Source organism: Mercenaria mercenaria, chromosome 8 (genome assembly GCF_021730395.1).
Source record: "Mercenaria mercenaria strain notata chromosome 8, MADL_Memer_1, whole genome shotgun sequence".
NCBI classification, from domain to species: Eukaryota; Metazoa; Mollusca; class Bivalvia; order Venerida; family Veneridae; genus Mercenaria; species Mercenaria mercenaria.
The window spans coordinates 33,170,027-33,187,090 of NC_069368.1; the positions used below are offsets into that span (position 1 = coordinate 33,170,027).

Sequence of the window (17,064 nt, forward strand, 5' to 3'; positions counted from 1 at the left end):
TGTAAAATGGATGGTGTAATGCAATATTTACTGTAAAATGGATTGTATAATGCATTACTTACTGTAAAATGGATGGTGTAATGCATTACTTACTGTAAAATGGATGGTGTAATGCATTACTTACTGTAAAATGGATGGGATGGTGTAATGCAATATTTACTGTAAAATGGATGGTGTAATGAATTATTAACAGATGGTGTAATGAATTATTTACTGTAAAATGGATGGTGTAACGAATTATTAACGGATGGTGTAATGAGTTATATTCTGTAAAATGGATGGTGTAATGCAATATTTACTGTAAAATGGATTGTATTATGCATTACTTACTGTAAAATGAATGGTGTAATGCAATATTTATTGTAAAATGGATGGTGTAATGCAATATTTACTGTAAAATGGATGGTGTAATGAATTATTAACAGATGGTGTAATGAATTATTTACTGTAAAATGGATGGTGTAATGAATTATTAACGGATGGTGTAATGAAATATTTACTGTAAAATGGATGGTGTAATGAATTATTAACAGATGGTGTAATGAATTATTTACTGTAAAATGGATGGTGTAATGATTTATTTACTGTAAAACGGATGGTGTAATGAATTATTTACTGTAAAGCGGATGGTGTAATGCAATATTTACTGGAAAATGTAATGCAATATTTACTGGAAAATGTATGTAATATTTACTGGAAAATGTAATGCAATATTTACTATAAAATGGATGAGGTGTTACATTATTTACTGTAAAACAGATGGAATATGGCATAAGTTACTATAAAACGGATGTGTTATGCTCTACTTACTGTCTTCATCAAAGTAAAAGATATCTGAACTTGGGTCTTCAATTATTGTGCAGTCAGCCAAAGGAATTTTTCCACAGTTCTGGAATGAAAATTATGATTATTTTTAGTGTCTTGGAGGCAAATTAAAGCAAGAGCTGTCACAGGAGACAGCACGCTTGACTATTTCAATGCTTGATTATAGTGAAACTGGGCACATCTGAGAAGCTGGAGCTGCCACTGGAGTGTTTAATGACTCCAATGGTAGATGAAGATCTTGCATAATAGCTTGAGTCTGTGTCAAAAATATTAAGTAATAAGAGAGATAAAGATAAAGTGTATCAAAACACTAAATAAGTATAATTCTAAGCAAAAAGGGGCATAATTCATTACATTTTGGTACAAGAGTTATGTACCTTGTGTCATATGATGTGTGTGATAATGTGGAAGATTACTACTTCAAGTTTGAATCAAATCCATGTAGTAATAACTGAGATATAGTGAAAATGCTTAAATTATAAAGAGGGTATAATTCATGAAAAATTGGTGCCAGAGTTATTCATTTTGTGTAAAATGATGTGGGTGATAAGGTGGAACAACTGTTTTAAGTTAGAATCAAATCCATTTAGTTTATAATAACTGAGACAGAGTGAAAGTGCATCAAATTACTTTAACCTGAAATTGTAAGTCAAAAGGGGGAATAATCAATGAAAAATTGATGCCAGAGTTATGGCCCTTGTACCATATGATGTAGTGATGATGATGAACAATTGTTTCTAAGTCTGAATTAAATCCATTTAGTAATGACAGAGATAGAGTGAAAATGCACCAAAACTTTAACCTGCAATTCTGTGTAAAATGGGGGCAATAATTCATGAAAAATTTGTGCAACAATTATGAACCCTGCGTCATAACTTTAACCTGAAATGCTCAGTAAAAAGGGGGGATAATTCATGAAATATTGGTGTGAGAGTTATGGCCCTTAGGCTAGATGATGTGGGTGATGATGAGGTATAACTATTTTAAGTTTAAAGCAAATCCATAAAGTAATTACAGAGATAAGGAGAAAAAAAAAAAAGAGTGTAAAAAAAACTTTAACCAAGGTGGGGACGCGGAAAGATGCCGACTCCGGGGTGAGTAGGATAGCTCTCCACATACTTCGTACAGTTGAGCTAAAAAAAAATGACCTGCTCGAATTTTGCATCAGTTTATACTTTACTTACTTTTGTAAGCTGGACAATCTAGAATGCTTGCTTTTAAGTTCACTGTAAAATCATTTACATTTGTATGGGACTAATTTTCATGGATTTCGTCACAAATACGTAGTACAATGTAATAACATATCCCATATTGTATGTCAGTGGCAATTTTTTTTTCTGAAGTGTTTTTCTCAACTCTACAGTTGATAAGGATAGTAAAGAAACTTTAGTTAAGGTAGCTCTGCATGTTTGATATAGCGAAAGTAATCACATAGCATTATATAATCCAGATAACATAGAATAACGTCTGGACTTGGCACACAGAAACGAAAATATGTCTATGAAATAAAAGCAACCTGTGAGTAACTTTATATTTATAAACAAGAGCTGTCCGTAAGACAGCCAAGCTCGACTCTTCGAAATATTGTCCCAGAAGCAGGAAAATATTACCCAAAAAGGTTAAATATCAAAAGAGTTTTAAGTTCAAAAGGGGACATAATTTGACCAAAATGAATATCAGAGTTATGGGACTTGCTGCTATCAACTAGTTTTAAAACCCCGAAGGCACATGTGAAGTTTCAATTCAATATCTGCATTAGTTTTGGAGATAGTAACTTGCATGTAAAACTTTAACAAAGTCCAAAAGGGGGCATAATTTGCCCAAAATACATGTCAGAGTTATGGGACTTGACCCAGTGAGGTTGGTATTTGATCTAGAAAAAGAAAAAATAAGTTTCAAATCTATATGGTTTTTAGTAATAGCTGTATGTACTTGCACGCAAAACTTTAACCTGGATTTTCTAAGTCCAAAAGGGGGCATAATTTGGCCAAAATGAAGGTCAGAGTTATGGGACTTGGTGCTATCAACTAGTTTTATAACCCCGAAGACACGTGAAGTTTCAATTCAATATCTGCATTAGTTTTGGAGATAGTAACTTGCATGTAAAACTTTAACCAGAATTTTCTAAGTCCAAAAGGGGGCATAATTTGCTCAAAATACATGTCAGAGTTATGGGACCTGGTGACCCCAAAGTCAATAGGGGTCGTGTACTCAATAAGTACTATTAGCATGTGAAGTTTGAAGGTCCTGGGTGCAGTGGTTTGTAAGTAAAGTGCCTTCATGCAAAAAGTTAACCTTGGCGCCTGTGACCTTGACCTTTGACCTGGTGACCCCAAAGTCAGTAGGGGTCGTGTACTCAATCAGCATGTGAAGTGTGAAGGTTCTGGATGCAGCGGTTCGCGAGTAAAGTGCCTTCATGCAAGAAGTTAACATTGGCCCCTGTGACCTTGACCTTTGACCTGGTGACCCCAAATTCAGTAGGGGTCGTGTACTCAATAAGTACTATCAGCACGTGAAGTTTGAAGGTCCTGGGTGCAGTGGTTCGCAAGTAAAGTGCCTTCATGCAAAAAAAAAGTTGTGACGAACGAACTAAAGAACGAACGGATGGAAAGTTGAAAACTAATATGCCTCCCTTTGGGGGCATAAAAAAGATGAACAGTTCATATGGGTCTCCACCTAAACATAAAAGTTAAAGATTTATTCATATAACAATATAGAGGATCATGAAACTTACCTTTGCAAGGTGAAGTCTTCCATTTTCCTTTGCACGTGTGGTGAGCAGAAGATGATTTGTGAACAAGTACCCCTGACGAACCTCTTCTTTCTTTGATGATGAAGTCAAAGATGGCAGTCGTCCACGATTACCACGAGGCTTTTCCTGGAAAACTTGCAGTAAAGGTCCTGCAAAATATAATTCGTAATATCACTGAAACTAATAGCAACACCAGATCTATTTATGTATACAAGCACATATAACAGTACTATGGGTCCAGTGTTGTTATAATTTCTGAGTTTTTGGTCCAGTCACCATTATTTTATGACACAGTTCCGATTAGGCCGGTGCTATTCTCAGAGGTGTGAACTGTGTCCTATATATATTATTCAAAATGATATTCTTATACATTTGATTCCCTGTACATGTGTCAAAAGAGGCTTCTTTGAGATTCATATCATATTTTTTAAAAATACACGAGATACTTTTACTTGTGAGTACAAGTAATTATAAATAAAAAATAAAGATACAGTGACTTAGTTCTTAAAACGAAGTCTTTTAAATAAAAACATTATTCTGGCAGCCTGTAGAATATAGAGGTACCTACTGTGTCTGACAGTAAATATCTTATCTAAGCTACAGTCACACATATGGATATGTCCGTGCATTGAGTTACGGTGCGTATGGGATTGGTCTATGGTTGGGGCAGACACTGATTAGTACTGAGCAGTAGGTCTTAGTACGGGAAAAATGGTGAGAAATGGGGAACAAAAAATAAAGGACGCGAATAGGTACTATAGTTTAACTGGGCCTGGCAACTTGCCCAGCACGTGGACGGGTCTGCAGTGAACTACATTGAACTATGCTTAAGTACGGGCAGCCACGGATAACTACGTTTAGCTAAAAATCAATACAGCAAGGTACGTTTCAGTATGAATAACTATGTTTTTGTACGTTTAACTACGGATGAATAAGTTTCAACCAAGTTGGACTAAAGTCACGCTCAAATGGCTATGGATTGCTAAAACTTTTGTGCATGTTCAAAACTTGGAGAAACTTGCAAGTTTAGGATAAGCCTCGAATACGTTTTGACCAAGTGCTGCTACAGATTGATACGGATTACTACTTTGAGGTATGGCTCAGGTACAGATCGATGCAGATTACTACATTTCTATCCATGGCTAGATGTAGCTATCTGCGCCACATGACGTACAGTGTGTGACTTGGGTATAATAAAATAACAACTTCAATAATAACAATTCACGATTTTTAACGTTTTCAAAATATTCAGCAACTTTGAAGTCATTCAATTTTGTAGGTATAGAATTTTCTGGTTCTGCCAAAACAGCTTTTTTTTGCTGTGATACGAAATTGTTGGTTTCCAATTACCAAGATAGAAGAATTAGACCTTTCATTTTCGTTGGGATTTAATTCCATGGATTGACTCAACCAAATATTCCTCCAAAAATAAGTACCACATGATTATTAACAAATTCACAATATCTTAATTTCAAATATTACCCTTTATTCTAGCATAAAAATGGTAGTCTTGTCACTTTTCCATGTTTTTACAGAAGAGAAAAGTAGTGTTTACAGAGAGATTCTCACGCTCACATGCTGTTAAAATACCTTTTTATATATGCGCGTTCTGTCACCAGGCAAAGCGTAAACTATAATAATATAAGAGCCTCAAAACAAATAATTCAAAAGGAAATTAAATCAACGTAAAAAACAACTCGGACATTCTCGTGCATTTCATGGAAATGTAATGACGTTGAGGGATATATAATGTACTCATTTATTAGTTTTTGATGCGTTTTATGCTAGAATAGCGTTACGGCTGATGATGTTCATTTCTGTTATAACATCTTAAGAATCCCTCGGGATACGTTGGCACCCTCGCCCTACAGGGCTCAGGCACCAACCAGTCCCTCAGAATTCTGCAGATGTTGTGATACGCAAAAAAAACAACCAGGCATTATCCCTACAATGTAAATAGGCCTTAATTCATACTTGTATATGTACATAATTATAATGTGTAGGATTTCACTGTTGTAATACTTCTATAAGCGCATGAACAGTCAAAATTCACACATTTTAATACTATACATTCAATATGCACTTTTAAATTCAAAATCTTAAGTTTTAGACATATATCAGTTTATGTGTAGCTTGAGTATATTAACCAGAAATTTTACCAAACTTAATGAATATAGAGATTTACTACTTTTACTCAAACTGAGATCAAAAAAATTATTCTTTCAACTCAATTAAAGCATAGTCAACTTTCCTTGCACACAAGTTTCAGCATTGCCAATATTTCTGGCTGGTAATAAAATTATATATAAGTAGTGACTTTTACCTGTATTTACATGCCCTGAAAAGTGTTTATTTCCCATTCCTTATTATAACTGTGAAAATTAAATGATCAAAGCTCTATTGCTTACATCATTAAAATTTCATTGCTGTGAAAACATTTGTTTCTATTTGATTTTCTAGTTATCCATGTTCAACTTTAATGCATTTTTAATGAGTCAGGGAGTTATTGTAGACTCTGAACAGGAAAAAAAAAAAAGAAAATAAAGGAAACTATCTATTATATGGTTGAAAATTACTCTTGACTGTAAATTAAAGCTTGTTAAAAATCAAGGGATGAATGCGAAAGAAGTCTGAGTGCTTCCTTATTTATATGCACTATAAGACTTCTTTTGCGTTCATCCCTCTAGATGTAATTCAAGATCAAATTTTATATTGTAAGTATGACCACCTTGCCTCTTTTAACAATTTACACTGTCATAATTTACACTGACACAATTTACACTGACAATATTTTGAGGAATTTGTCAGGGATTCCCATAAAAATGGTCCATCTAAGAGAATAAGACCCTTTTAGGACCCACGAGACGCATGTACTGAGGTAAGGCGAGGGCACAAAGGTCACAGACATATCAACTCCTACTACCAGGTATTGTGTCTGCTACAACATATTATTTTCCTGTATAGGAGAAAACTAATAACGAAACAGCCATGAAACTGACAATAAATTATCAGATAAATATATACCAGCATGTCAAAATCATTCACTGTCAATCACAAAACATAAAGATTCTAAAAATAAAAAGATACTGAGCCCCAAGTAACACATTTTCTTACAGCATGATTATATTATAGCACTGCTGCCATCTTTTAACCACAGAAAAGGGAAGTTACTCTAAAATTCCCCTTATTCTCTTATAGACAAACTACTCTTTTAACGTTTTCATACACTCACCAATTTCTTTCAACACATTAAAGCCCGTGATTTCAAATTCCTTCGATATTTCCAATACCATGTCATGAAAGACGGCATATTTTGGTCGGAAAATGAAATATTCAATACAAACTATAGAAATGATTTGAGAAAATTGTCAGTCTGATTATACTTTCCATACAATGTGAAGGATAGGGCAGTTGAACTGAGAAAAAAACCAATAGCTAGCCTAAGCTATGTACACCTATTGATTACCAATATTGACTGCCCACATTCTTTTACATTACTATTACTGCTGATTACACAGTTCTAAGGCAGTGATGTTCGTCACTTATTATTTTTAAACTATCTTTCATTCATTACACTTCTAGAGATCTTATTATTTTTTTTATTTCATATCAAATATTTAACAGTAATGAAAAGACATGTTTTGTGAGAACAATTTTCAAATATTGGCTTCCATTAACAGATAAATCAGCTATTCTCCTATATTTATACAATAGCTGCATGTTATAATGGAACAACTCGCTAGTGACACATTATTAGGAGTGGGTGTTTTAGATACGCTTTTATTCCATCTTTGATTTGTGTCTCAGATAATGTGTACTAATTCTCTTGTAAATGAAAAGATTATTTTAAAATATAATAAGAACAAGCCAGGAAAAAAAAACAGAGTATAAAATAGTCAGTAATAAAATTTTAGCCATTATCACTATTCATGTTGAATGCAAAAATCTTAAAAAGTGATCAATGCATTCTGTGCCCCCTAAAATGCAGTTTGTTGATAGATGGCTTGTTGCATACTTATCATTTGAAATTATGTCCCTTTAAAACTTCCTTTCAGATTCTTTACAAAGGGCATGGACTCATACATTTTGTTATAGGGCCATTAAAACGTTGAAGTTGAAACTGTATCAGAAAATAAATACGCCCATACCAGTATGACTAAATAAAAATTCCCTGATTTTTCCCTGATTTTTTTCCCTGATGCAAAAAGTGGTTTCCCAAGATCTTTTTTGTTGCATATATCTCACAAACAGCTCACTTACATACAGTGGTATATATATATATATTATGGTCTCCATCACCCCTTACACATGAAGCTATGATCACTATAACTAAGCTAAGCCTTTTACTTCCTTTTTAACATGTTCCATGAATTAAATTGGAATTATTTTAATTGGTGTTGTTTTTTTTGGTTGTTGTTGTGTTATTTTTCATTACTGTTGTCATTTTTTCACAGAATCCAGGTAGCTGGATTGCTCTCTTACATGCAAGAATTTTACATTCCAAGACATTTCATTTTTCTTGAATTCTGCGCTATCACTCATTATCATCCATCAATGTCGAAACAATTAATTAGAGGCGATTTTCTAACATAAGTATAATTATATAAATACTTTGCAAGTGTTATGACTGTTCAAGGAAAACAGTCTGTTGTGACTGTTGGTTGAGTTCGAGTGGTCAAACAATATATACGATAAGGGATTTTACCCCGACCGGATGATGAGTTCAAGCCAAGGGTGATGTTCATCATTAAACTATCCAAGTTCGAGTGAAGGAAGTTCATCTGTAGGGAGTGTACACAAAGTTAAGCTAGTTGACTTTAGATTTCCAAGTGTGATATTGACCTTGAACCTTGTGACCTGCCTTTTGTGCTTTGCATGTGGTCTTGATGAAAAGAATAATTTTTATACCAATACTAGTTTTATGAAAAATCTTACAAGCAGTTCTAAAGGAGAGATAGAGCAGATATGAAATTAAGCTATTTGACCTTTACCATCCAAGAGTGATATAGATGTTGGACCTAGTGACATTTAATTTGCGCTCTGAACATCATCAAGGTTTACAATCATCCTTGATGTTAAGGAGGTATCATGTGGTCAAAATGGACAGACAGACAGCCGGAGGGACATACAGACCAACAAACGGACATGTTTGACTGGAATATAGCCACCATATTCTTTGTATCTGGGTGTATAAGAACTAGGTACAAAATTTTAATTATTTAGTAACTGAATTTGAAAAATTAAGCTCAGTGTCTGAGTAGAAATAACATTAAAAATCAATCCAGGGGCTTAAAAGATATGGAGTTTATGTGTAACATTTACAGATAGACAGATAGACAAACAGACAGACGTGAAGCAATATATATTTCTTAGATGATACCCCTTTTCACTTCACAATTATCAAAGAAAATATAAAATTAAGAGCACCAACTGACACCAAAAAAACAATAAATAAAACAAAATATGAACAAACATCAGGCTGAAACTAGAGATGCTTTTGAGAAAAGCGCATGTCTCCCACAACTGCCCCTATGAAAAATGTTAGTTTCTGTAGATGTTTTAGACGAGTGGATCCAATTAGATGGTCTGGATGAGTGGATCCAATCAGTAATTCAAGGGCCATAAATCAAAAGTGCCTGGGCGGATTTGGCTAGTTATCGAACTTGGGTAAGGTCTTATGGCCAAACACATTTTGTTCAAGTTTGGTGAAGATCGGATGAGAAATGTTCGACTTAGAGAGCGGACAAGAGTAAACAGACGGATTTTTTCGGTAATTCAAGGGCTGTAACTCTAAAATGCCTGGACCGATTTGGCTAGTTATCGAACTTGGCCGAGGTCTGATGGTCAAACATATTTTGTTCAAGTTTGGTGAAGATCGGCTTGTATATCGACTTAGAGTGCGGACAAGAGTAAAAAGGCCGATTTTTCGATAATTCAAGGGCCGTAACTCCAAAATGCCTGGACCGATTTGGCTAGTTATCCAACTGGCCGCAGAGTCTCATGGTCAAACACATTTTGTTCAAGTTTGGTGAAGATCGAGAGAAATGTTGACTTAGAGTGCGGACATGAGTAAAAAGGCCAAGTTTTCGATAATTCAAGGGCCGTAACTCCAAAATGCCTGGACCGATTTGACTAGTTATCGAACTTGGCCGAGGTCTCATGGTCAAACACATTTTGTTCAAGTTTGGTGAAGATCGAATGAGAAATGTTTGATTAAGAGTGCGGACATGAGTAAAAAGGCCAATTTTTCGATAATTCAAGGGTGTAACTCCAAAATGCCTAAACCGATTTGGCTAGTTATCAAACTTGGCCGAGGTCTCATGGTCAAACACATTTTGTTTAAGTTTGGTGAAGATTGGATGAGAAATATTCGAATTAGAGTGCGGACAAGAGTAAAAAGACCGATTTTTGGTAATTCAAGGGCCATAACTCCAAGACGCCTAAACCGATTTGGCTAGTTATCGAACTTGGCCGAGGTCTTATGGTCAAACACATTTTGTTAAAGTTTGGTGAAAATCGGATGAGAAATGTTCGACTTAGAGAGCGGACAAGCTTTGTGACAGACACACACACAGACACACGGACACAAAGACAGACTGGAGTAAATCAATATGTCTCCCACACCACTGTGTGGTGGGAGACATAACAAGAGCACCAGTCTGTGTGGGTGCAGATGCTCATCTAATTTTTTTGTCTCTGTATAACAGAAATATTGTCATACCCATGAATTTCTAAATCCAAAAGGGGCTATAATACTTGCAAAAAAGCAATGTAGAGTTACAGTACTTGCTGTGCTTAGTCAGCTTTGCTCCAAGTTTTAAAGCAATAGCTTTGACCGTTAAGGAGAAAAGTTGACCTAAACGCAAAACTTAACCAAAGAAGTATAAAATACATTTATTTTTATAGCTCTCTGACTTAACCAAAAAATCTGATATTTTCTAAGTCTAAAAGGGGCAATTAATTAATACTTCTTGCAAAAAGCAGGATGAATTTATGTTTCTTGCTGTACAGAGTCAGCTTCTGATGGTGAACAAGTGTTGCAAGTTTTTAAGCAATAGCTTTGATAGTTTAGGAGAAAAGTTGATCTAAACATATAACAAAACCAAGAAACGCCGATGCCGAGTCCTGATACGGTTTTGGTGTCCCACTAGCCATCTAGTTTTCTAAATGTAGTTGATTTTTGTTTGATCAAATGCAAACACTACTCTTTGCTTAAACCAATCATCCAATCCCATCAAAATGCCTACGTAATGCATATTGTGCAACTCCAGAAAATGCAAACATTGATTAATTGAACTCTCTAACTCAACCAACAATCTCAGCAGACGTTTTACAGTGCATTCCACATCTTTTTCCTTGAACAGACGAGACTCATGCCAAATATTTGCATCAAAAGGCTCATGTCAGAAAGTCGCCTCTCCTTATGGTGCATATTTTTACACCTTGTGGGATATGCTATAAAAGGATAATTATTTAATCACCTGTTTGACACATTTTGGTTTAATGACCAAACAAGAGCTGTCACTATTGGTGATAAATTCCCCCAAGTAGGCCCAAGAATGCCATAGTTGTATGGGCAAACAATCACATATCATTTTGTGACCTTGACCTAAGAGGCCTCGGTCATAAGCATGACATCTTCTCAATATGGTTAACATTTGTGTCACTTTTTTTTCAAATCCCTTGATAAATGACAGAGTTGTGGACCTGACAAGAATCACCTTTGACTTCTAAGTGTGACCTTGACCTTGTAGCTACAGGGGTCTGGGTCTTTTGCACACTACACCTCGTCTTTTTATAGGGAACATTTAAGCCATGTAATTTCAAAATCCCTTCATCAATTGCAGATTTATGGACCGGACAAGAAACAGACTATGTTAACTTTTGACCTCTAAGTGTGACCTTGACTTTGGAGCTAGTGGTGCTGGTCTTGCTCAAGACAAGTGTTCTCATTATGAGGAACATTTACGCCAAGTAATTTCAAAATCCCTTAATGAATGGCAGAGTTATGGACCGGACATGAAACATACCCCATTAACCTTTTACTTATAAGAGACCTTGACCTTGGAGCTAGGGGTCTGGGTCTTGCGCATAACAAGTCGTCTTATTATGGTAAACATTTATCCTAAGTTGTTTTAAAATCCCTTCATGGATGGCAGAGTTATGGACCAGACATGAAACAGACCATGTTAACCTTTGACCTCTAAGTGTGACCTTGACCGTAAAAAAGCTAGGGGTCTGAGTCTTGCGCATGACACTTCGTCTCATTATGGTGAACATTTATGCCAAGTTATTTCAAAATTCCTTTATGGATGGAAGAGTTACAGCCCGGACAAGAACTTACCAGATGCAAGCATGCACGCAAGGACAGTGCGATTTTAATATGCCCACCTTCAGGGGGGCATAAAAAGTTGAAAGCTCAAACTACCTATTACTCAAACAAGTTTAAGTTCAAGCGAACAAAGTTCGGGTATACAGACTCCCAAGCAGGCTTTAAAGCCCAGGCAAGGCGTGTTTTCACAAGTTATTTAAGTTTTTCAGATTATCTCCCCTAGCCCCACACTAACCACTACCATCATAAATACCATGTTACAACTAAAACCATATGACTGTATTAATCAAGTATTAATTTTTTGCTTTTGATTTTATTGTTTCAATTCATAAATCACCTCAGCCTGAAATTTTTTCATTAAAATATTAATAAAGCTGTTGTGGTGAACTGTAAGGGGGCAGCAAAGCACAGGAGACTGCCAACTAATATAGGAAGTTGTCACGTCCTTGCAGAGAACAGCTTTACTGTAAGGGGAGACAACTGCCCAGAAGACTGTACTGTAAATTGAGACTACTGTGTTGGAGATGTAAGAGGACACCACTGTATAGGAGATTGTACTGTCACAGGGTGAGAAAAATGTGCAGCCAGACCAGGACTTTAACCCGGGACCTTAGAATACCGTTCCAATGCTTGACCGACTGAGCTAGCTGGCCGCCTTCACACTTTCTCCCCATTTTAATATTCAAGTCCTATACCGTGACAGTACTGTACGGGGAGACTACTGCATAGGAGACTGCGGACTTAAATAGGGAAGTTTTCAATTCCTTGCATAGAACAGGTCAAAATCTCAAGTGGCAGAGGTATCTGTACTGTAAAGGGAGACCACTGCATACGAGACTGTTCTGCAAGGGGAGACCACTGTGTAGGAGATTGTATTCTAGGGGAGACCACTCCTTAAAGAGGTTACTGATTTGCATGGAGAAGTTGTCTCTTACATGCAGACAACAGTACAATGCTGGTTGAGGGGGAATAACTCAATCAAACTGAATTTGCTTCTATTTTGCTTTGTTGAATAATCTATGAAATGATTTAGTAATTATCTATTAATGGCGAGAAAAAGCAAGACACAAGACAACACATAACTACCAGAAATGACAGATGTATCCTATACGTACCCTGTCTCACAAAAGTCTGGTTAACGTCTAGCAGTATATCACAACCCTCTATAATCATACGTTCTATTGACAAGTTTTTCCGTATGTTCTCCGTTTCACTCACTTCATCGTGCATAATCTGAAAAAAAATCAAGAATTATACAATACAACAGAAACTTTGGTACCTGAAAATTATCTTAACATTTCGCAGGAGTATGGGATCTTGAATTTGGAGACTAGTCTAAGAATACAACCTTGTCATTGGTTGATGTGGAGACTGTGCTCAGAAACAACCAATCTGGTGCTGGACATATGAGACTGGTCTTCAAATCACTTTTACAATTATACACCAATATAAATTCTGTCAAAAATACAGCTTGTATTTCACAAGTAAATATGAACAGGCAGAAACAAAATCCGTATTGTACCTTGCTAGACTACTTTAATTTAAAATGCATGATCTGACACAGTTCTATAAATAGCGTACAAAAAACTTTACGCAGTTCTATTTTACCATGGATAAACATTGAAGATTTTGTTCGATAACTAAACAACAAATAACAAGAGGACCATGATGGTCCTGAATCTCTCACCTGTCCCCAAATGACCCAGTTTTGAACTGAGTATGACTTCGTTTTTTCTATTATTTGACATAGTGACCTAGTTTTTGAGCTCATGTGACCCAGTTTTGAACCTGACCTTGATATCATCAAGATGAACATTCAGACCAACTTTCATACAGATCCCATGAAAAATATGGCCTCTAAAGAGGTCACAAGGTTTTTTATTATTTGACCTACTGACCTAGTTATTGATGGCATGTGACCCAGTTTCAAACTTGACCTAGATATCATCAAGGTGAACATTCTGACCAATTTTTATGAAGATCCATTCAAAAGTATGGCCTCTAGACAGGTCACAAGGTTTTTCTATTTTCAGACCTACTGACCTAGTTTTTGACTGCACTTGACACAGTTTCAAAACTGACCGAGATATCATCAAGATGAACATTCAGACCAACTTTCATGAAGATCCCATGAAAAATATGGCCTCTAGAGAGGTCACAAGGTTTTTTATTATTTGACCTACTGACCTAGTTATTAAAGGTGCGTCACCCAGTTTCGAAGTTAACCTACATATCATCAAGGTGAACATTCTGACCAATTTTCATTTTGTGAAGATCCATTCACAAGTATGGCCTCTAGAGAGGTCACAAGGTTTTTCTATTTTTAGACCTACTGACCTAGTTTTTGATGCAGTTGACCCAGTTTCGAACTTGACCTAGATATCATCAAGATGAACATTCAGACCAACTTTCATACAGATCTCATGAAAAATATGGACTCTAGAGAGGTCATAAGGTTTTTTTATTATTTGACCTACTGACCTAGTTATTAAAGGTGCGTCACCCAGTTTCGAAGTTAAACTAGATATCATCAAGGTGAACATTCTGACCAATTTTCATGAAGATCCATTCAAAAGTATGGCCTCTGGAGAGGTCACAAGGTTTTCCTATTTTTAGACCTACTGACCTAGTTTTTGACCGCAGTTGACCCAGTTTCGAACTTGACCTAGATATCATCAAGATAAACATTCAGACCAATTTTCATATAGATCCAATGAAAAATATGGCCTCTAGAGAGGTCACAAGGTTTTTTTTTATTTGAGCTACTGACCTAGTTTTTGAGGACACGTGACCCAGTTTCAAACCTGACCTAGATATCATCAAGGTAAACATTCTGACTAACTTTCATGAAGATCCATTGAAAAGTATGGCCTCTAGAGAGGTCACAAGGTTTTTCTATTTTTAGACCTACTGACCTAGTTATGGACCGCACGTGACCCAGTTTCGAACTTGACCTAGATATCATCAAGATGAACATTCTGACCAACTTTCATAAAGATCCCATTAAAAATGTGACCTCTAGAGTGGTCACAAGCAAAAGTTTACGGACGCACGGACGACGGACCACGTGATCACAAAAGCTCACCTTGTCACTTTGTGACAGGTGAGCTAAAAATGTTGAGGTACATAACAAAAGGGTAATTATAACAGAAGCTAGATCTGGGATTTTGTATTCAGCTCTTGTAGATTTTGCAAGGTCAGATCACTGGCACCAGAACAGAAAGAAAATGCCTCTGCACATGTTAAACTAACCCCCTAGGTATTCTATTAGAACCATGGTCATGAACGGGAAAATATACTAACCCGTTTCAATCGCGCATTTCATACCTAAAGCACACAGTTCGGTAAATGTGTACTATAGATATCAAACAAGTGGTAATTTATCTTCCATTGTGTACCGGTCACATTTCTTCAATACTTCTTATCTTAGAAAAACAACACGTAGTTTATAGTTATTTCAACGTTACACAAAAAACTTGCTTGAACTTCCCTTGTGAAGTTCCGTTCTAGATTACAAAACCATTCTGATTGGCTGTTGTGAAAATGTATGTCAATTGTCATTTTACTACACGTGTTCGCTAAAATGTGAAAATGCAGCATAAATGTGCAAAATGAATAAAATAAACAGAACAGATGCAGACCAATGTACGATTTCAAATTAAAGATCATATACAAGATGAATTTCATTCATCATTTCGAGTTTTAGTGTAAAATTGTGATTTTTTTAAATTTTATTTTTGTTTGTTTACAATTCGCAAAACATGAGCACACTGCCGTGACCTCTAGACTGGATATTCATTAGGGAAGGTCAAGCAAGTTTTTTCTGTAACGTTGACGAAAGCATAAAATATGTTGATAATCTCAGCAATATGGAATATTGAGACAATGTGACTGGTGCACATGGAAGATAAGTTATCGCTTGTTCAATATACTTTAAGGTACCCATTCACCGAACTGTGCGTTTAAGTTGAGAAATGTACGATTGAAACGGGTAAGTATATTTTCCCGTTCATGACCATGGTTCTAATAGAATACCTAGGGGGTTTGTATAACATGTACAGAGGCATTTTCTTTCTGTTCTGGTGCCAGTGGGTCAGATCACACTCCACATTTGTGAGCCTCGTGAGATCCGATCTGGCAAAAACCATTCAAGCCGAATATAGCATCCTAGATCTCACTAATATTATAATAACCCTTTTAAATTACCCAGATGCACATAACAATATTAAGATTGTAATGTCTACAAAATATCATAATTCACAAATCAATACTTATAAGGGTACAGTTCGATTACTAGGTCATACGTGTTTACATGTTTTCAAACCAAAATTTCTCTACTTATAAAATGACCTTTCTACTTTTTGATTATGTTTTTGTTTTATCTTAAGCTCATGTTTTTCTTATACAAGACACGCTAGAATATGCAATCCTGAGTTTAGGTAACAAAACGCATCATGAAGTTTACGAAAACGAACTGTGGTTGTCACATTCAGAACACCTTTGTTTAAACAAGGCAGAATTTGATTAAACCATCACTTTTCAAAACATAAAGGTATCCTTGACAATTTTTACAATAAAAATGCTAGATCTTTTATATTCATTTGAAAAAGTTGGGCCTCAAACTGGCTTTGTTATATGATGTAACAAATAAAAATCAACAGGGGCAGACAGGTGAGAACATATCAGAAAATGGTTGCTTACAGACTCTCTTTATAAACAGTACAATGGAACTCGCCAACAAGTATAAACAGTGCAATGGAACTCCTCAACAAGTATAAACAGTTCAATGGAACTCTTCAGCAAGCACTAACAGTACAATGGAACTCTTCAACAAGTATAAACAGTTCAATGCAACTAGCCAACAAGTACGAACAGTGCAATGGAACTCCTCAACAAGTATAAACAGTGCAATGGAACTCTTCAACAAGTATAAACAGTTCAATGGAACTCTTCAGCAAGTATAAACAGTGCAATGGAACTCTTCAACAAGTATAAACAGTTCAATGCAACTAGCCAACAAGTACGAACAGTGCAAGGGAACTCCTCAACAAGTACGAACAGTGCAATGGAACTCCTCAACAAGTATAAAAAGTGCAATGGAACTCACAAACAAGTATAAACAGTGCAATGGAACTCTTCAACAAGAATAAACAGT

General features: G+C 35.8%; 1 protein-coding gene across 2 annotated transcripts in view; it reads right to left on the reverse strand.

Moving 5' to 3' along the window:
- The window catches only part of LOC123566625 (ras-specific guanine nucleotide-releasing factor 1-like), a 176,791-nt gene that overhangs the window by 29,201 nt on the left and 130,526 nt on the right, over window positions 1-17,064 (reverse strand). For both annotated transcript variants that reach the window (XM_053549697.1, XM_045360900.2), the window contains 3 exons: window positions 13,025-13,142; window positions 3,560-3,726; window positions 811-889 (listed from right to left, as the gene is read on the reverse strand). In XM_053549697.1, the coding sequence (XP_053405672.1) occupies window positions 811-889; window positions 3,560-3,726; window positions 13,025-13,142 (364 nt within the window). The remainder of the gene's footprint in view (window positions 1-810; window positions 890-3,559; window positions 3,727-13,024; window positions 13,143-17,064) is intronic.